At 42.5% G+C, this 22,873-nt stretch overlaps 1 protein-coding gene across 1 annotated transcript in view; it reads right to left on the minus strand.

Moving 5' to 3' along the window:
• znf385b (zinc finger protein 385B) overlaps window positions 1–16,200 on the minus strand; it is a gene marked incomplete at both ends in the record, with an annotated part of 48,139 nt that extends 31,939 nt beyond the window's left edge. The window contains 3 exons of the mRNA XM_079276435.1: window positions 5,003–5,116; window positions 15,724–15,867; window positions 16,065–16,200. Coding sequence (XP_079132561.1) covers window positions 5,003–5,116; window positions 15,724–15,867; window positions 16,065–16,200 — 394 coding nt within the window. The remainder of the gene's footprint in view (window positions 1–5,002; window positions 5,117–15,723; window positions 15,868–16,064) is intronic.
• Window positions 16,201–22,873: the final 6,673 nt, after the last annotated feature.

The raw sequence follows: 22,873 nt of genomic DNA on the forward strand, positions 1-22,873 counted from the left end.
ATGACCATGACTTGTCCTTCAAATGCCTTAGTAGACCTTGACTACCAGCTGTGTACTAGTTCTGCTAGTATTACCAGTTATATACTAGACCTTGACTAGTCTTACCAGCCATCTAATACACTAGTCCTAACAGTCCCAGATCCCCAGACCCTGTACTGGCTCCACTAGTATTATCACTTTGACGAGTCCTTACAGTCCCCAAGCCTGTACCAAACCTTCAACTACAACTGGTATTGCCAGTTTCTACTTGAACTTCAAATAGTACCTTTACAAGACCTTGACTTGTCGTAAGACTAATCTCGCAAGTCCTACCAGTTTTCTAGTAGACCTTGACCAGTCATACTACCAATCACTTTACCCGTCCAAGTAGTTGTCTTCTAGTCTTCTATCAATCTAGTCATTCCTCTAATATTTTCTAGTCCTTCCAAAGCCTTTACTAGATTTAGTCCTTCCAGTTATCTTCTACATTTTGACTAATTCTACCAGTTTTCTACTGAACCTTGACCAGTCCTAGTAACCAATCCCCAGTACCAATCTATAGATCCATTGGCATCAGTTTTCAACCAGACCTTGATTAGTCCCTCCAATGCCTTCACTAGATTTTAACTTGTCCTACCCGTTCTCTACTAGTTCTGCCAGCCCTCATAGACACATTTTGTATTACAAGTTGTCAACTGGTGGTCACAGAGGTGGGTCATGTGGGTGAAACATCACAGGTTAAAATCTGGTCATATGCAGCCCCCACCTCCCTTCCTCCCTGTTCTGATCCTATTGTCAGCACTGTACAGCACTATGAGTGTGTGAATCTGTCAGCAGGGTCTATTCATAAACAGCTGAATGCATCAACGCAAAACCACACATCAACACCTGCTCAGTCTCTCCATCTCTCTCACACACACAACAATGTGTCTATTAATAACGTATATTTCTCATTATGTATGAGGTCATCAGCCAGACAACATGCTGACCTCTATCAGCCCAGGAAAGCTAATTAGAGCTAGTTTGCACACACACACTTCCACATGAAAAGCAAAGGCAGTCAAATTACATTGTTGTTGTTGTCTTCAGTACCCAGCAATAACTCTGCCCACAACATATACTGAAAATTAAAAGAAGAGAGATGCTTCAATTTTGTAAACGTTATTCGTCTCATGTGACTTGATCTCTTCATTTGTACTGATGCGGATCATGGGACTTCACTTTTTTCATTTGTGACTGGATGTGTGCATGAGTGTGTGCATGAGTGTGTGGTTAAGAGTGTGAATGCTGTCGCCTAGTGGTCACTAACAGCCACTGAGGAAAACACAACTATGAGTGTGATTGGTGATGCACTCCATACAGCAGATCCCCACTATTTAGTATGAGTAGTAATGGTTCTCTCAGCTCCTCAGTCGGAGAAAACCTTTGATTTTCATTTTTGTGCTTGTGTGTTTGAAATGTAGTATTTTTTTAAAGTCATTCATTAGTTGTAAATGTGTGTATGTTTTCACCTTTGTACATTATGTATGTGGCTGGCAGCAGTGGTGGATATTAACTAAGTTTACTACGTTTACTCAGCACTGTGTTTGATTACAATTTGAGGTAGTTGTACTTCACATTGAACATCATCTACTCCTGTTGGTTTCAGATGAACATTCTGTTGCTAGTAGTCTTGTTGGAACATTATCTGTAGGTACTCATATATTACAGCTGTTTTGTACATGTTGATTTTTTTAATACTTCAAATGGCACAACTTGTCTGCAAGCTGTATTTAAGTGTTTATTTTATTGTGGCATGCTGTAGATGTGCACCTACACACATAGTGTGGGATGAAGAACTCTACCACATCTCAGAGGGAAATGTTGTACTTTTATCTACTACATTGCTCCTTTTACAACATTTATCAGACAGCTGTAGTTACTACTTTTAGATTTTATACACAACCAATTCATAATTATGCATTGTTATAATATAGATGAAACTAAGCAACGGTCTATGAAGTAGTAGAAATTAGCTCTTCACCGGTTATAGCATGAAAATGCTGCTAACACATGAAAGTATGCAATAAGTCAGTAATATAATATAGAGCAAAATAACATTGACAGGACTATCGTACCCAATGAGTCCTTTTACTTTTGATACTGTAAAGACATTTTTTTGTTTGCTGGAGTATTTCTACATTGTCGTATTGATACTTTTACTTTGTAAAGTATCTGAGTACTTGTTCCATCCTGGTGATATTTATAAAAATGCTAACAGTGTGTGGAATTTACATTATTCATGTAAGAAGAAAAAGAAGAGAAGAAAAAATGAAAATTGGAAACGTAACTTGACTTTACACAATTTTAAAGACTATATTAAAAATCAGATTCCAGCAGTTTTGTAAGAACGACTGTAACCATGTTTGTATTGGCTGTGATGTCATCTGACCTAACTGCTGATAGGCTGTTCAGCCAGCCAGGTCACTGTCTCACACACACACACACACACACAGCCTGGCCTGGAGGAGCTGAGTTCAGGCCAAAGAGCTTTTCATGGTCGAGCGAGCATCACGTAATGGACAGAGAGAGGGGGAGAGAGAGAGAGGGGGGGGGGGGAAGAAAGACGTTACCATTCAGGCTGAGTGGTGTGTTTGTGTGTGTGTGAGTGTATGTGTGTGTCCAGTAGAGAGAGATTTCATCTTTAATCAGTGTTATTGTAGCCTGTACACTGATATGGAGACATAGTATGTAATTACAACTGCTGCACACACACCTGTATAGGTGTGTGTGTGTGTGAGATTGTGTATCGGTTTCCTGTCTCTCTTGACATCATTCTGCTATGTTCTGTAATTAGGTGTGTATGTTCGTTTGTTTTTGAGGATTTTGGAACTTATTTATCTTATGTTACTATACTATACAAGTGATGTTGTCTCTTTCTAGTCTAACCTGGAAGTCAGTTTCACTCAGGGCTAAAATGACAGATTTCTAGGAGAAATTTTGCATTGTGTTTTAGATCACGAAAACAAGTACAACAAACTGGAACACTGTATTATAAGGTGATTCCCAAAAAGGTGTCATCATGACTGATTTTTGTGGAGACAGACACATTAGCACCAAAGATAGTGTAATGATGAGAATCAATGCAAGCGATGTCTTTGAGAAATGTCAGTGCGGTTGCGGAGCAGTGCTATGTCCCAGTTTAATGACCCGCTGCTGTCTGCTCCACTTTAACTCCTTTGCATCACACAGCACATGCTCACTCTGTTGACCAGCAGTTTGACTTTAAAAACTGGGTCTGAAATGCGAAAGACGTTTGGAACCATTCCACTCACAGCTGATCACAAAACCAAAGAGAGTCAAGCAATGTGAAAAGCTTCAACTGTAATTTCAGCAGCAGAGGGCGCTGGAAGCACTTAGAAACCTGCTGCAATGATTAAACAATGAGAATAATGAAAATACTGCAGCTCATTAAACTAAACAGGAATATCAGAACATAATATCAGAACCAACACAATAAGACACAAACTTGTATCTTGTTTCATTGTCCAATAACCACTGATAAGAAGATATATTGTCTTGTTTTGTTAAAAGAATATCTTGACATTCTGAGAAATAATATTACAGATTTAGAGGAAAATGGTGATATCATCTCATGCCTGTGCATTAAATATGAAGCTACAACCAGCAGTCAGTTTAGCAGTTAACCAGGCAGCAACCTCCAATCCTAAAAAGGGAAGCCAATGCTGAAGTGTCTTAAACTTGTACTCTCTCTACTGGCCATCAGGGGGCGACTCCTCTGGTTGCAAAATTAAATCTGATTGTATAGAAGTCTATGAGAAAATGACTCTACTTCTCACTTGATTTATTCCCTCAGTAAACTTTGTAAACATTAGTTTATGGTCTCAATCTCTGGTTAAGTCTTCTTCAATATGTTGCATGATGTTCATTTCGTAAATTATGGTCCATTTAGAGTGAAATAAATAATAAAGCTGGGTGTGCTTTAGGGCGGGGCTACCTTGTGATTGACAGGTCGCTACTGCTACCAGAGCCGTATACGGTGTATCTACATCACTCCTCCGCAGTCCAAATATTGTCGCTTCCATTCATTGGTTGCAAAAAGCCAACATGGCGACGGCCGCAATCCAAGATGCCAATGGCCAAAACGCCGAATTCGATGCTTCACAACGTCAGTCCACAAACCAATGGGTGATGCCACGACGACTACGTCCACTTCTTATATACAGTCTATGCAGTTAATTAATCTTACCATTAAGGCAGGAAGCAGATGGAAACAGCGACACTTTATGAAGTTGTAACTGCACAAAAATTGGCTTCTACTGATGGGAAATAGGAGGAAACAGCTACCCTGACTCCGTTCAAACAAAACAAAATCCACCTACCAGCAACTCTAAAGTGCACACATTGCCAAGCTATATTGTTTAATCTGAGGGTTTCAAGTGTAAAGTGTGTGTGTGTTGAGATGAGGGTTGGTGTTTCTGGGGTATTTTGCTGGACTACTTCTTGGCTGGGATCAATGGCATAGACCAAGTGTCAGCTAAGAAATAAACAAGCGCCAGGCATGTGTAACTTTCAAGGTCATTTTTAAACATCTCTGAGTATCATTTCATCCTCCAAACACAACAGATATAGATTCACATACCATATTACATTTCAGCTTGTCAACAGGTGTTTAAGTGGAGCTAACAATACCCATACAGATATAAAACTGCAGTGATGATCTGAGTTAATGCAGGGTAGGTTCATTCTTTCAGGGGTCCAACTGAGAACCAACACACACACAACCGCCACTCTCTGACCTCTCCCAGATGGCAGCAGCTGTGATGAATGAGCCAAAGTAACTCTCACTCAGCAGACAGACAGTCAGACTACTTGTTTCCTCTCATGCAGGTAAAGCGTTTAATACATGTCAGCTGTAGTCTTTGTGGTGTATTCAATGGGGGGGCACAAAATGTTTGATGAATCAGTCATTGTCAGCGCAGTACACCAGTAGTAGTAGAAGCAGTAGAAGCACTGGTTCTACCTGTAGTTCTGCTAGGTGGAGCGCTGAGGCCTGGACTGAGGCCTGGGGTCGGAGTTAGTCCTGTAGGCTGGTAGCTGAGCCCTGTGGCCTGGGGAAGAGACCTCGACTGAACCCCTGCTGAAATCAAAGACATCAAGACCCATTCTTTTATACAAGGAACTGACAATAATAAACTACTGCTGCTACTGCTGTAACTACTGCTGCTGCCAATACTACGACTACTGTTGATACTGCTACTGCTGCTGCTACTAATATTACAGTTCCTGCTGTTGGGAACTAAAGGAGCGTGTTTGGGTTATCAGCATTTAAGAAACTGAATTCTTGACATCAATAGAATTATTAATGTATGTAACAATTATTAATGATTATTAATAACAACGGGGCACCACCCTGCGAACAGGGACCAATAACCAAACGATAAAACGAAGTCTCATAATTAGTAGTCACTCATAATGTCAATAGTCTGCGTATGACTACACATTCAGTGACAGTGAAGGGTTAAATTCGAGCACAGGGCTACTACATACAGTTTCATTACACACATATGCACAAATAATCACAGACGACTGCTCCTTAAAGTATAACAGAGTTTATTAAATCAAAATAATAAATGATCAGATCAATTAATACTGCAACCAACAAACGCTATCATACAATTTTATATGACTAATACCTAAAGTCAAATGAATAAAATGGATGAGGATGTATGTATGTAAGTATGTGTGTGTGTGAAGGGGAGGATGTATGTATGCAAGTATGTGTGTGTGTGAAGAGGGAGGAGCCTTAAGGAACTACAGCAAAAAAACTACCAAGATGGCGGAGTCGCGTGACGCAGCCAAAATGGCGGAGAGGTTGCTGTATGTAATCACGTGTAGCGATGCATCGCGTGTGTTGGGACAATAGGCGGGGTTCACTCACACTCAGCTCAATGTGTATGTAAGTTGGAACACTCTCCCTTCACACATAAGACAGAGCACCACATACAGGTTCTTCACACACAACCTCAAAGCCTGGCTCATTAACAACCAGGTGTGTCAGCACCAACAGTCTCATGCCTGCCATGTCCGTATGTAGCCTGCCTGTCTGCCTGTCTGCCTGTCTGTCTGTCTGTCTGTCTGCCTGTCTGTCTGTCTGCCTGCCTGCCTGCTTGTCTGTCATGTTTGATCCTGTGTCTGCAGGATTGTATTGCACAGCTCTGTTTGCTTGTTTTTGTGTTGTTGTCTTTTTAAACAGTTTTTAAATGTTTAAATGTTTTTAGCGGCTTTTAACACCGTGCCCAGGGACAACGGTTGAAAATTAGCTTTTTTAGCTAACACTGTCACATTTACAGTCATGTTTTTATTACTGTGTGCTGTCGATTAATGTGAACTGTCCCTGTACAAATAAAATCTTAATAAAAAGTTACAGAAAACAAGAGAAATAAAAGGAGGCAGAGAGGGGAATCAGAGCTTCTGTGTGCGGTGTCACGTTGTCGTGAGAATGAGGGTCGCTGATCATATCTTACACAAGCTGCCGTTGTCGCTTCGCGAACTGACGACACTTATGCACGATAGCCGCGCTTCCACACTTCACTCAGAGTTGATTCAAGGAAATAGAGCAATAACAAAATGAAATAAAATCAAATCAAAATAATCCCCAAACAAAACAGATCTTTATCGCTGCGGTGAGATGAGCGTAGTGCTCCCTTATCACATCTCTCAAGTGATAATACACAACTCTAAATCTACCAGCAGCGACGGGTCTAATGCAGACAGTTACAGCAGCTAAGTGCACAGTACCGCGGAGCTTGTGGTCCGTCAGTGATTGCGCAATAGCATACAACATATAAATAAATCACCTGAATTAAACTTAGGTTACTTTAAGCTGAGCTACACCCAGACACCGTGAACTCTTACTTTGAGGCGTTTCATTGCAAAGTGGAGAGTGTTTGTCGATGAATCGTTCTTCTTCCTCCAGAAGAAAAAAGGCGGAGGGGGGCGGCTTTTTAGCACGGCGGGTCAGCGGGTGCTGCCTGTGGTTTCAACGTCAGCTGAGACACGTTGTCGGTTCGTATCTCCCGGTAATGATCGGTGAAGAAAGAGGTTTAGTCGTTCTGGTACCGTTGGTGTGTACACAAAAGGCGGGGAACAGATGCGTTCTCGCGGGCAAAGGCCTTAACTCAGAATCGAACGTGGTCTGTTTCGGCCAGCGAAATGGCACGTGCGTGCTGAGATGAGGGGGGGTGAGGTCGATCGGGTCCTCGTGAATCTTCTTGGAGGCCGGACGGGAGTCCAGAGCGAAGAGGCCGATTCTCGCTGCATTGGCGCTTATAAGCGGGTCTGCCCGCACAGCGGGAGGCTGCTTGTCGGCCAATGAAGGGTCCGCATCAGCTGTGGCTGAAGGCTGGAGGTGCGGTCATCTTGAGGGGGCAAGGATCAGACCTCAGGTCAGCTTGTGAACAGGGGAGACACATGGGAGGGACTCAGCCAGCCAGGAGGTGGCGCCAGACCCCAACACTGCTCATAACATTGCTGCAGCTACCACTACCACTACTACTACTGCCATGACGACTCCTACAAGTGATTCTGATAATACTACTGCAGTCACCTTGCTACTATTGTGCTACTACACAATAGATACACAACGACCTTGATGAGAGAGTGCAGTCGCTTTGCTGCTTGCTCTTGCCTCTGCTTGCCTCTGCTTGCATTTTCTTGCATTTTCTTGCTTCAATTTGCCAGATATATCACATATATCTTGCCGGATATATCACATATATCACTCTTCAACGTTTGAGTGAAGACAAATCCAGAAAGTCATCGAGCTATTTGGATTGTTGGCTAATGCTAACTAGCAGCTAAGTTAAAGCTAAGTAGCAGCAAGATGCCTCCCTTCTCCATGGATGACTACTACAAACTCCTACAGAAGATTGCAGTCTTGGAAACAAAAATCTACCGACTAGAAGTAAACGTGGAAGTAAATGGACTGTGTGGGAATGATACCACTCTACCATGGACTCAAACCACTGGACAAATGCAAGCTAAGACACAGCTAACTAGCATAACCAGGCCTACCAAGAAACAGGAGGAGAGAGCAGATAATGAATCTTATGCGACTGACTGGCCTGCACTAGCACACGGGCAGAACTCCTCCTCAACCCCTGCACCCAGATGGACAAAGCCAAGGACAGCTAAGGAAAGTAAAACCTGCAAAATACCTCCACAACAACCAAGCCTACCACTTCAAAACAGATTTGCTCCATTGTCGCAGGATCATAAATCTCCATCTGATGACCTGGATAAGCAGCTATCTCCTCACAGCAGGGTAAGAACTGAGAGTCAATGTGAGAAAAGGCCGCAGGCAAAGCTAGTGACTGGGCCTGAGACGCTGATTGTTGGTGACTATGCTGTAAAAGATGTCAGAAAACTGTGCAGCAAGAACACCAAAATACTCTGCTTTCCGAAAGATATGGTCTCTGACATGAGAGACAAATTCCTGGACATCGTGGCTGACTATCCCACAGCGAAAAACATCATCGTGCATACAGGAAGCTGTGATATTGTGAAACAACAGTCTGAAGTTCTGAAGCGAGACTTTATTGATCTGTTAAACACAGTCAGCTCTGTCAAGGCTGAGGTGTTTATCAGTGGCCCTCTTCCACCAGTCAGAGGAGGAGATGAAGGATTCAGCAGGCTGTTTGCACTGAACAGATGGCTGTCAACTGCATGTGCTGACCATTCAGTACATTTTATCAACAATTTCTACCTTTTCTGGGAGCGCAGACATCTTTTTGCAGCGCATGGAATTTGCCTGAACAAGTCAGGGGTAAAACTGTTTACCTCGAACCTGTTTTTCTCCCTGCGTCAACCGTCTGTCCCTACTGCCAAGGACAAGATACAAGAGGAGTCTAAACAAGATATAACCACACAGCATCGCCATGGAGACCTTACGGGAACGATGTCCCCGCCTAACGACAGTCAAAAGGAGGAGTCTCCAACCTCATCATCAGGGACCGCCTTCGCCTCCGATCTCCCACTTTCCCCACCCTTCCTAAACGAGGAGTCTTTACCTACCTCCCCAGCTATTTCGGGTCCATACTTTGGATCGCAATCCTCTCTCACACTCTCCCCATCGTCCCCCCACCTGGAGTTCACTGACAACATGAAAAAGCTGGTCACTGCTGGAACCAAACACACACCTCTTCACACTCCCCGACGGCTCTACAACCGTCCTCTGTCTCAACCTACCAGATGGAGGAAATAATTGATATCTTCTGGGTCCAGGCTACAAGGCTAATGACACCAATGACTCTCTCCAGGAAAAGTCGGGGCCCTGTATGCAGCTAGCCGCTTCAATTCCTGTCTTGCAAGTTTATAGAAAAAGAAAGGTGAGGCTGCGAAGAAACAATAATAAACATGCAAACTTATCAAACTTTGCATACATTCCTCGTCAACAGCTCTGTTTGCTTGTTTTTGTGTTGTTGTCTTTTTAAACAGTTTTTAAATGTTTAAATGTTTTTAGCGGCTTTTAACACCGTGCCCAGGGACAACGGTTGAAAATTAGCTTTTTTAGCTAACACTGTCACATTTACAGTCATGTTTTTATTACTGTGTGCTGTCGATTAATGTGAACTGTCCCTGTACAAATACAATCTTAATAAAAAGTTACAGAAAACAAGAGAAATAAAAGGAGGCAGAGAGGGGAATCAGAGCTTCTGTGTGCGGTGTCACGTTGTCGTGAGAATGAGGGTCGCTGATCATATCTTACACAAGCTGCCGTTGTCGCTTCGCGAACTGACGACACTTATGCACGATAGCCGCGCTTCCACACTTCACTCAGAGTTGATTCAAGGAAATAGAGCAATAACAAAATGAAATAAAATCAAATCAAAATAATCCCCAAACAAAACAGATCTTTATCGCTGCGGTGAGATGAGCGTAGTGCTCCCTTATCACATCTCTCAAGTGATAATACACAACTCTAAATCTACCAGCAGCGACGGGTCTAATGCAGACAGTTACAGCAGCTAAGTGCACAGTACCGCGGAGCTTGTGGTCCGTCAGTGATTGCGCAATAGCATACAACATATAAATAAATCACCTGAATTAAACTTAGGTTACTTTAAGCTGAGCTACACCCAGACACCGTGAACTCTTACTTTGAGGCGTTTCATTGCAAAGTGGAGAGTGTTTGTCGATGAATCGTTCTTCTTCCTCCAGAAGAAAAAAGGCGGAGGGGGGCGGCTTTTTAGCACGGCGGGTCAGCGGGTGCTGCCTGTGGTTTCAACGTCAGCTGAGACACGTTGTCGGTTCGTATCTCCCGGTAATGATCGGTGAAGAAAGAGGTTTAGTCGTTCTGGTACCGTTGGTGTGTACACAAAAGGCGGGGAACAGATGCGTTCTCGCGGGCAAAGGCCTTAACTCAGAATCGAACGTGGTCTGTTTCGGCCAGCGAAATGGCACGTGCGTGCTGAGATGAGGGGGGGTGAGGTCGATCGGGTCCTCGTGAATCTTCTTGGAGGCCGGACGGGAGTCCAGAGCGAAGAGGCCGATTCTCGCTGCATTGGCGCTTATAAGCGGGTCTGCCCGCACAGCGGGAGGCTGCTTGTCGGCCAATGAAGGGTCCGCATCAGCTGTGGCTGAAGGCTGGAGGTGCGGTCATCTTGAGGGGGCAAGGATCAGACCTCAGGTCAGCTTGTGAACAGGGGAGACACATGGGAGGGACTCAGCCAGCCAGGAGGTGGCGCCAGACCCCAACACTGCTCATAACATTGCTGCAGCTACCACTACCACTACTACTACTGCCATGACGACTCCTACAAGTGATTCTGATAATACTACTGCAGTCACCTTGCTACTATTGTGCTACTACACAATAGATACACAACGACCTTGATGAGAGAGTGCAGTCGCTTTGCTGCTTGCTCTTGCCTCTGCTTGCCTCTGCTTGCATTTTCTTGCATTTTCTTGCTTCAATTTGCCAGATATATCACATATATCTTGCCGGATATATCACATATATCACTCTTCAACGTTTGAGTGAAGACAAATCCAGAAAGTCATCGAGCTATTTGGATTGTTGGCTAATGCTAACTAGCAGCTAAGTTAAAGCTAAGTAGCAGCAAGATGCCTCCCTTCTCCACGGATGACTACTACAAACTCCTACAGAAGATTGCAGTCTTGGAAACAAAAATCTACCGACTAGAAGTAAACGTGGAAGTAAATGGACTGTGTGGGAATGATACCACTCTACCATGGACTCAAACCACTGGACAAATGCAAGCTAAGACACAGCTAACTAGCATAACCAGGCCTACCAAGAAACAGGAGGAGAGAGCAGATAATGAATCTTATGCGACTGACTGGCCTGCACTAGCACACGGGCAGAACTCCTCCTCAACCCCTGCACCCAGATGGACAAAGCCAAGGACAGCTAAGGAAAGTAAAACCTGCAAAATACCTCCACAACAACCAAGCCTACCACTTCAAAACAGATTTGCTCCATTGTCGCAGGATCATAAATCTCCATCTGATGACCTGGATAAGCAGCTATCTCCTCACAGCAGGGTAAGAACTGAGAGTCAATGTGAGAAAAGGCCGCAGGCAAAGCTAGTGACTGGGCCTGAGACGCTGATTGTTGGTGACTATGCTGTAAAAGATGTCAGAAAACTGTGCAGCAAGAACACCAAAATACTCTGCTTTCCGAAAGATATGGTCTCTGACATGAGAGACAAATTCCTGGACATCGTGGCTGACTATCCCACAGCGAAAAACATCATCGTGCATACAGGAAGCTGTGATATTGTGAAACAACAGTCTGAAGTTCTGAAGCGAGACTTTATTGATCTGTTAAACACAGTCAGCTCTGTCAAGGCTGAGGTGTTTATCAGTGGCCCTCTTCCACCAGTCAGAGGAGGAGATGAAGGATTCAGCAGGCTGTTTGCACTGAACAGATGGCTGTCAACTGCATGTGCTGACCATTCAGTACATTTTATCAACAATTTCTACCTTTTCTGGGAGCGCAGACATCTTTTTGCAGCGCATGGAATTTGCCTGAACAAGTCAGGGGTAAAACTGTTTACCTCGAACCTGTTTTTCTCCCTGCGTCAACCGTCTGTCCCTACTGCCAAGGACAAGATACAAGAGGAGTCTAAACAAGATATAACCACACAGCATCGCCATGGAGACCTTACGGGAACGATGTCCCCGCCTAACGACAGTCAAAAGGAGGAGTCTCCAACCTCATCATCAGGGACCGCCTTCGCCTCCGATCTCCCACTTTCCCCACCCTTCCTAAACGAGGAGTCTTTACCTACCTCCCCAGCTATTTCGGGTCCATACTTTGGATCGCAATCCTCTCTCACACTCTCCCCATCGTCCCCCCACCTGGAGTTCACTGACAACATGAAAAAGCTGGTCACTGCTGGAACCAAACACACACCTCTTCACACTCCCCGACGGCTCTACAACCGTCCTCTGTCTCCCCTACCAGATGGAGGAAATAATTGATATCTTCTGGGTCCAGGCTACAAGGCTAATGACACCAATGACTCTCTCCAGGAAAAGTCGGGGCCCTGTATGCAGCTAGCCGCTTCAATTCCTGTCTTGCAAGTTTATAGAAAAAGAAAGGTGAGGCTGCGAAGAAACAATAATAAACATGCAAACTTATCAAACTTTGCATACATTCCTCGTCAGCCTGTCCAAATAAATTGGGCAAAGAAAGCTTTAACCACATTCAACTTAGCTTTATTAAATGTCAGGTCTCTGTCAGGAAAAACATTTTCAATCAATGATTTTATTGTTAGGCACAAACTGGACATTTTGTTTTTAACTGAAACTTGGTTAAATCAAGATAACAGTGCAGCTGTTCTTATTGAATCAACACCTCACAACTTCAGTTTCATGAGTGAAGCAAGAGTGCATAAGAAAGGAGGTGGAGTTGCTGTTTTATTTAATGATTCTCTTCAATGCAAGCAGATGCCCTTTGGTCATTTTAGTTATTTTGAATATGTGGCTCTGAATTCCACTCAAGCTTTATTCCTAAACATTTACAGACCGCCTAAATACTGTGCAACCTTCTTTGATGAGTTTACTGAACTGCTGTCTGTAATCTGTATTGATTTTGACTGTGTTGTTATTGTTGGTGATTTTAATATCCATGTTGATAATCCCCAGGACAGAGAGTCTATAGAACTATGTGGTGTCCTTGATAACTATGATCTGACTCAGCATGTGACAGGACCCACCCACAACAGGGGGTACACTCTGGACCTAATTATCACCAAAGGTGTAAACATTTCCAAGGTTGCTGTGACTGATGTTGCACTCTCTGACCATTTCTGTGTTTTCTTTGAGAGTGCAATCTCCTTGCACTCAAATGTCCAAACCAAGGTAGTGACAAAGCATTACATCTCTGAAAACACCAGTGAACTATTTATTCAGAAGTTCTCCTCCACACCAGCCCTCTCTTGTCTCTCAGTCAATGAGCTTGTAGATGGCTTCAATTTTAAAGTTAAAAATATTATTGATGCCATTGCACCCACTAAAGTGAAGGTTGTCTCGGGTAAGCAAAGATCTCCTTGGAGAAATGCTACGCTGGTCAGAATAGAGAAACGAGAGTGTCGGAAAGCTGAGCGCAGGTGGCGAAAATCGAATCTCCAGGTTCACTGTGACATCTATAAAGAGAGACTTCGCAATTATAATTTGGAACTTAGAAATGCAAGGCAGTCATTCTTCTCTGACATCATAACCAAAAACAAGAACAATACACGCGCCTTATTTGCTACCGTCGACAGGCTAGTGTCGGTAGCTGCTGAACTCCAATCCACCTGGGCATGCAATCAATTTGCCACATTTTTTACTGACAAAATTCAGAAAATTAGACAAGCAGTCAGTGCCTCCACATCAACCACAGGATATGTGTTGTCCCGATCTAACATCCATTCAAATATCATGACACAATTTCATTCAATCGTAGAAGCCTAGAAGACATTATACAACATCTGAAGTCATCCTCCTGCTGCTTGGATATTCTACCAACACACCTTTTCAAAAATATTTCAAACTGCATGACCACTGATCTTTTACAAATTATAAACACATCCCTTCTCTCAGGTGTCTTCCCACAAGCCCTAAAAACTGCAGTTATTAAACCACTCCTAAAGAAGGTTAGTTTAAACTCCGCAACGATGAAAAATTATAGGCCAATATCAAACCTCCCATTTTTAAGTAAAATAATTGAAAAAGCGGTTTTCCAACAGCTGACCAACTTCTTGACCGTAAATAACTGCTTTCATGTTTTCCAGTCAGGCTTTCGACAGCACCACAGCACTGAAACTACTCTTGTTAAGGTCTTCAACGACATCCACTTGAACATAGACAATGGCAGAAGTTCAGTCTTAGTGTTACTAGATCTCAGTGCTGCATTTGACACGGTCGACCATGCCATACTCCTATAAAGACTAAAAATCTGGGTGGGACTCTCTGGCACAGCACTTAACTGGTTTGAATCCTACTTGAAGGGCCGAGAATACTTTGTGTCTGTAGCTGATTACACATCAGAGCTGACTAAAATGACATGTGGTGTTCCCCAAGGTTCAATACTGGGGCCTCTTCTGTTCAACATCTACATGCTTCCACTAGCTCAGATTATGGAAAACAACAAAGTTTGTTATCATAATTATGCAGACGACACACAAATCTACATAACTATGTCACCAGGGGACTATAGTCCCATACAAGGGCTGGGTAACCACATCACTCCAGTTCTGAGGTCTTTGCACTGGCTTCCTGTCCAACAAAGAATTGACTTTAAAATCCTGCTGTTGGTTTACAAAGCACTGAATGGTTTAGGGCCAAAATACATCTCTGATCTGCTACTACCTTATGAACCATACCGACCTCTTAGGTCGTCTGGGACCGGTCTACTTTCTGTTCCCAGAGTCAGAACTAAACATGGAGAAGCAGCGTTCAGTTTTTCTGCTCCACATATCTGTAACAAAGTCCCAGAAAGCTGCAGGTCTGCTGAGACCCTCAGCTCATTTAAATCAAGATTGAAGACCTTTCTGTTTGCTGCTGCCTTTAATTGAACCACGTTCAATTAATATATTAATCAATTTCCTGCATTTCTGCATTTTACTACTGCATTTTATTTCTTACAGTTTTTTAATTGTTTTTGAAATCTCCTTTTCTTTTGCCTTGTGTTTTGATGCTTTTAATGGTTTTATGTGAAGCACTTTGAATTACCTTGTTGTTGAAATGTGCCATACAAATAAACTTGCCTTGCCTTGCCTTGACTTGCCTTACTACTACTGCTACAGCTACTAAACTGCAGCTACTACAACTACTACCGCTGCTTGGAGTTAAAAACTATTATGTGAGATGAATATAAGTCTTCATGTTCAGGTCAGATTCTAAATGGTTTAAAATAACCAAACCAAATAAATTACTGTGCCAATCAGCTGTATCTATGCATGTCATATGTGGTAAGAAGAAAGACACTGCCCAGTGGAAAAAGGAAGTGAGGTGTAGTGTAGCTCATGTTTTAGCCAAGCGAGGTAATGATCGGCAATAGTTGAAATAAAGCACAGCTTCAGATCTTGGGTTGGGTTCTCAAATCTGATAGTCGCAGTCAGCAGTCATTTTAATATTGTTTATTATTGACTCAAAACCTGATTGTTAAAAAACTACTCATGCATATACTTATACTACTACAATGACATGACAGTAGTGGTTGTAGTGTACCTGCTGCCTGTTGTCCTGTCTCTCTAGCCTGGAGCTGTCTCACTCTCCGGAGGTGAGACCTGCCATTGTAGTGTAGCTGGGCCTGAGCAGAAGAAGTCAGCTGCAGGTTACACACCTCACACAGTGAGTAGGCCCCGCCCTGACCTGGGAGGAAACAACAAGGATTATTATTATCAAACTGGAGGAGAAAACAACAAGGAAGACTCAAACTGTAGGAGAAAACAACAAGGATGATTCAAACTGTAGGAGAAAACAACAAGGATGATTCAAACTGTAGCAGAAAAGTATGGATTGGAAACAACAGATAATACCGAGCATTGGTGCTGGAACATGTCAATCACCTGGGGATGAATTCTGCTGGACAGAGAGACTGATGGTTGTAGGTGTTGGGGGGTCCATCAGCTCTTGACACATCCCTCCAAAGGCAAATATTTGCCCCCGCTCCAGGAGCTGAGAGGGGCTGAGGGGAGTCTTCATCCTAACGTAAGCTAAGGAAGAAGAACAAGAAAAAGAAATCAAAGAAGAGAATGAATGGTGATTCACAATGAATGAGTGAATGGTGAGCTCACAATTTGCAAGCTTGTTAGCTCTGAGAGCATTTTCTCCTTCTTCAACAACACTTTAATGAAGAAGAAGAAGAAGAAGAAGAAGAAGAAGAAGAAGAAGAAGAAGAAGAAGAAGAAGAAGAAGAAGAAGAAATTAAACAAAATGAAATAAAGAACAATCCAAAAAACAAAATGCCAGCGCAGTAAACTGCCCAGTACAGGAAAAAAAATTTGGAAAGAAGCTCAGAGACCTAACTGTGACTGATAGCATGTCGATGGATGCCTGGTGTGTTGAGGTTACCTTGCCAGCTACAGTAATGCAGATGAATTTCATTTTTGTGCAGCTAAAATCAGCTCATTCAAAAATCCATGTTATGACAAAGTCTGTTTTTTTCTCTCCAAGACATTAGGGAATAGGGAATCAGGGAAACCTCTCCAGATGTAAGATAACGGTGATCCAACACCGCAGCAATGAATACAGAGCTGATCCACAACGAGCAATGACCCTGAAACTCATTCACTGCCAGCATGCCCAAAATCCTCATCTTTGCAAAGAAATCATCGATTTTCTTTCATTTCTTATGGTTTCTCCACAAAAGGAGCCCACACACACACTGTCCAAAATCGCCATAACCGCTGCAAGTCGGATCTTGCAGCATTTAGACAGAAAAAGACACATTACAGACCCAACAATGTGCTAGCGGATGTTACCATGGAGCTAGTGGCTTCAGAAAATGCTAGTATTTATAGTACAAACCTTATGTTCCTCTTACATAAGCCGTCAGCAATGTATAACCTTGCGTAACTGAGCTACTCTCATGCTCGATCGTGCGCTCGGTAGCAGCCATTACGCACAGCAAGTCCGCTACTCACACACCACGTCTTCGACACATATACATAGTTTTTGCAATTTGCAAAGGCTAAAAATAAAAGGGAAATAATATAATATCAAAATATAAAGGGAGAAACACCTTCAGTGTGTCAGAATATCATGTGGTTACCATGTGTCCATTTGGGTATCCAAATATCCTTTTAGAGCTCCGCCTGGATCTCTTCATGGAAGAAACACTGTAGAATGGTCATACTTTGTCCAATCTTCTTCAAATTGGAGGCAGTTGTTCACTGATAGTGTAGTTACAGCCCTATACTGTGCTTTACCTGTACAGATACAGCCACAGACAGTTATTTATACTGAAAGATTCTTTTTTATTTTATGCGGACAGAAATCTTCAATTTGTACTGACTCCAAAGGCCCACTGCCCTGTTTCTGTATGACCTACAGGTTTTCTGACACTTTTGATGCATATAGTCAGAGTGGTTCAGAAGCTACAGCCATTTTAATTTGGGTATGTCATTTTTGGCAGTTTTGCTCCAAAATAGGGGTGGAGTTGAACAGGTAACAATATAGTTATTGAATACAAATCAAACCAAGAGTGAGATCAATTAGTTAAACTAATAGTGTTAATATTTGAATGGGCCCCGGGACACTTTGTACTTGAAAAGTTGGGCCCCGAGGTAAAAAAGGTTCAGAACCCCTGCTCTAAAGTTTAAGTTTTAAGTTTATTGTCATATACATTTACCGGTACACATATACGAAATTTCTCCTCTGCATTTAACCCATCCCTAGCTTATTGGGAGCAGTGGGCTGCTGAGAAGCACCCGGGGAGCAGTTAGGGGTTCAGTGTCTTGCTCAGGGACACTTCGGCACAGGACACGTAGCAGCAAAGGATCGAACTGCCGACCTTGCGGTTGCCAGACGACCCTCTCTACCCAGTGAGCCACGGCCACACGAACACATCACACCTGGTGAAGAAAGCCCAGCAGAGGCTCTTCTTTCTGAGGAAGCTAAAACAAGCTGGCCTGCCCCCTGGACTTCTGGTTAACTTCTACAGAAGCGTGATCGAAAGCATCTTGTGTCAGTGCTTTACTGTGTGGTATGCCAGCTGCACAGCAGAGAACCGGAGGGACCTGGCCCGGGTGGTTAAAACAGCACAGAGGATTGTGGGAGTTACCCTGCCTGACCTGGACGCTGTGTATGCTGGCCGTCTCCAGAAGAAGGCCAGAAACATCTGCACAGACATCACTCACCCGGGTCACTCTCTGTTTGTTCCACTACCATCAGGAAGGAGATACAGGACCATCAAAACCCGGACTAACAGGCTGAGGAACAGCTTCTTCCCCAGAGCGGTTTCCTCCATCATCCCCCCCAACGCCACCCACCACCCCACCCAGCTCACACCGGACAGTGAAACAAATAGTCAATAACACGACACTGTAACCAAGCACATTTTTCACTTTGAAGCCATTTTGCTTTATCTTATTTTATCTTGTATATATTTATTTAATGTCTTGTTTTTAAATCGTCTTGTCTTAATGTTTTTATACACTTTTTAACTGTTGCTGCTGTACTGATGAGTTGCCAACTCAATTTCGTTGTATGTTCGTACAATGACAAGAAACATCCTTATCCTTATTGCCATTGTAATGCTTTTTTCATGTTTTAAGAAAATAAAGGTTTCTAAAAATCTCTCTCTCTCTTCCAGCTGGTTGTTAGTCGTCAACTTTATGTTCTGCAGACAGCTGGTTAATCTGCCACTGTGATGAATTTGCTACAAAATCCACACATGCACAGAGCCAGCTGATGCTGACATCAGCTTTACCAAGGGAAGGATGAAATATATCTGCTCTATTGAGCTGGGAATTACACACTACACAAACACAGGTCAATACATACACACACAAACACACGTTTGCACACACACACACACACAGTAACACACACATGAAGTAAGATGCAGAAAAAGAAAGTCAGTGAACTGAACATTCAGCATTAAAATGAAATGAAATATGTGTGTTTACCTTTTATGTTGTAATATGTGTGTGAGTCTAATCCGGGCTGACCAGGCAGTCAGTAACCAGAGAGGCCAGCTGTGGGTTATAATCGCACACAGACACACGCAGACACAGTCCTCTTTAACTCAAGAAAACAATTTGCCTTTAACATTCTTCAGACAATATCATGTCTCGTGTTTCCCCATTTCCAGTGGTATGCTAAGATGAGCTAACCGTCCCCTGAACCTTTGTATTAAGCGGACATATAATTATGGAATCCATTTTCTCATCTTCTTTTCTTGGCTAGAAAGGGAAAACAAGCATATTTAACCAAATGATGAACTCTAATAGTTGAAAGGCTGTTGTATGCATTAGGAAAAACTAAAATGTAATCATATATTATACTTTTGGGAACTGATTATTTTATTTGTTTAACCTCAAAAACATAGAAAGAAACATCTCATTAACAAGAAAAATCTATTTCACTTGTAGAAAAATCTGAAAATTCAATTTAACCTCTGGCAGCTCCACTCACAATTAATACTTGACTGTTGCTGAGTGAAAACATTTTATGTCCGAAATGTGTCAGCTTTACAGGAACTAAACGGCACTGTTATTGTTCAGAGTGGTATGAAACGTGTTATGAGTCATTGTTCAGGTTTGAAGAAGAGTTGTGTTAGACTTTCAACTCATCTGACACTGTTGGAAATCACTAGACATGGAAATACAAGGTTTACACCATCAGCTATCTTATCTTTTCTTGTTTTTAATGTCAACAAATGAACAAACGAGGGGCTCGTCTGATTTGTCCAAAGCTCTGAACCCTGCTGGGTGTAAAAGATAAAGAGAGTAGGACACAAATGTATGTCCCTGTTCCCTGAAAGAGAGCGTACGACATACACAGACACAGAGTAACCTGAGGGTACGCCAACGACAGGACAAAGAAACTACAGTAATGGAGATGTGAAAAGACAGAGAGAGATGTCTTAGAGTGGCTGATTCTCACCCTGAGGCCAGTAGCTGGTAATGACAGTGGTCAAAGACACACACGCACGAGAAACGAGAGTGTCGGAAAGCTGAGCGCAGGTGGCGAAAATCGAATCTCCAGGTTCACTGTGACATCTATAAAGAGAGACTTCGCAATTATAATTTGGAACTTAGAAATGCAAGGCAGTCATTCTTCTCTGACATCATAACCAAGAACAATACACGCGCCTTATTTGCTACCGTTGACAGGCTAACAAACCCTCCAGTGTCGGTAGCTGCTGAACTCCAATCCACCTGGGCATGCAATCAATTTGCCTCCTTTTTTACTGACAAAACTCAGAAAATTAGACAAGCAGTCAGTGCCTCCACATCAACCACAGGATATGTGTTGTCCCGATCTCTGAATAACATCCATTCAAATATCATGACACAATTTCATTCAATCGTAGAAGACATTATACAACATCTGAAGTCATCCTCCTGCTGCTTGGATATTCTACCAACACACTTTTTCAAAAATATTTCAAACTGCATGACCACTGATCTTTTACAAATTATAAACACATCCCTTCTCTCAGGTGTCTTCCCACAAGCCCTAAAAACTGCAGTTATTAAACCGCTGCTAAAGAAGGCTAGTTTAAACTCCGCAACGATGAAAAATTATAGGCCAATATCAAACCTCCCATTTTTAAGTAAAATAATTGAAAAAGCGGTTTTCCAACAGCTGACCAACTTCTTGACCATAAATAACAGCTTTCATGTTTTCCAGTCAGGCTTTCGACAGCACCACAGCACTGAAACTGCTCTTGTTAAGGTTTTCAACGACATCCACTTAAACATAGACAATGGCAGAAGTTCAGTCTTAGTGTTACTAGATCTCAGTGCTACATTCGACACATTCGACCATGCCATACTCCTATAAAGACTAAAAATCTGGGTGGGACTCTCTGGCACAGCACTTAACTGGTTTGAATCCTACTTGAAGGACCGAGAATACTTTGTGTCTGTAGCTGATTACACATCAGAGCTGACTAAAATGGCATGTGGTGTTCCCCAAGGTTCAATACTGGGGCCTCTTCTGTTCAACATCTACATGCTTCCACTAGCTCAGATTATGGAAAACAACAAAGTGTGTTATCATAATTATGCAGACGACACACAAATCTACATAACTATGTCACCAGGGGACTATAATCCCATACAAGGGCTGGGTAACTGCATTGAACAAATCAACAACTGGATGTGCCAGAATTTTCTTCAATTAAACAAAGATAAAACAGAAGTAATTGTTTTTGGTACCAAGGACGAGCAATTGAAAATCACCGCTCAGCTTCAGTCACTGATGTTAAAACCCACAAACCAAGCCAGAAATCTAGGTGTAGTTATGGATTCAGACCTCAACCTGAACAGCCATATCAAGACAATTACAAAATCAGCCTATTATCACCTGAAGAATATATCAAGGATTAGAGGACTTAAGTCTCAACAGGATTTGGAAAAACTTGTCCACGCATTTATCTTCAGCAGACTGGACTACTGTAACGGTGTGTTTACAGGTCTCTGTAAAAAGTCCGTCAGAAAGCTGCAACTGATTCAGAACGCTGCAGCTCGAGTCCTCACTAAGACCAGGAGGGTGGATCACATCACTCCAGTTCTGAGGTCTTTGCACTGGCTTCCTGTCCAACAAAGAATTGACTTTAAAATCCTGCTGTTGGTTTACAAAGCACTGAATGGTTTAGGGCCAAAATACATCTCTGATCTGCTGCTACCTTATGAACCATCCCGACCCTTCAGGTCGTCTGGGACCGGTCTACTTTCTGTTCCCAGAGTCAGAACTAAACATGGAGAAGCAGCGTTCAGTTTTTCTGCTCCACATATGTGGAACAAAGTCCCAGAAAGCTGCAGGTCTGCTGAGACCCTCAGCTCATTTAAATCAAGATTGAAGACTTTCTGTTTGCTGCTGCCTTTAATTGAACCACATTCAATTCATATATTAATCAAATTCCTGCATTTCTGCATTTTACTCCTGAATTTTATTTCTTACACTGTTTCTTTTATTTTGCCTTATGTTTTGATGCTTTCAATGGTTTTATGTGAAGCACTTTGAATTACCTTGTTGTTGAAATGTGCTATACAAATAAATTTGCCTTGCCTTGCCTAATTTGTAATGTCTGTATGGTGGCCCCTCAATGCAATTCAACAAAACAGAATCAAACTAGAAAAGGGCAGTCGGTAGAGTGCAGATCCCCACAAGGTTTGTCTCCCCTCCCAAACAGAGAACAGTTGAATCTGACTCAATTGTCCCTCCCCAGCTCCCTTACAGTGAAGATGGCGGCGAAGACAAAAAAATGTGGATTTATTCATCTTACCGTGCTTGAACTTAAGTGGGTGTCAGGTTTTGAGCCACGACAAATGTCAGAATATGGCCTCAAACCGACAAGGAGAAGGCTTGTTTTTAACCTAGCTCAGTGCCAGAAATGCCTTTTGCTAATGAAGCAGTTGTTGATCACATGCAGTGTCTACCGGCCAGTTAAGAGGAGCGAAGAGTCAGCAGTTATTGATGGTGTAAAACAGTCAATAAAACAGGTTTTCAAAAATCACCACAACCCCGAGAGGTCCTGGTGCATATAGTAATAAATTAACACAAAAATATGGATCCAGTAGTATGCAAGATTAGCCGTGTACAGATGTAAAGAAAAAAAGGAAAACAAATTAAATTAAATAAAAAATATTTAATTCATCATGGTGACATTAATAAACACTTTTAATGCCTTAAAAGGCTATAA

Source organism: Melanostigma gelatinosum (assembly GCF_949748355.1).
Source record: "Melanostigma gelatinosum genome assembly, chromosome: 10".
Taxonomy (NCBI): Eukaryota; Metazoa; Chordata; class Actinopteri; order Perciformes; family Zoarcidae; genus Melanostigma; species Melanostigma gelatinosum.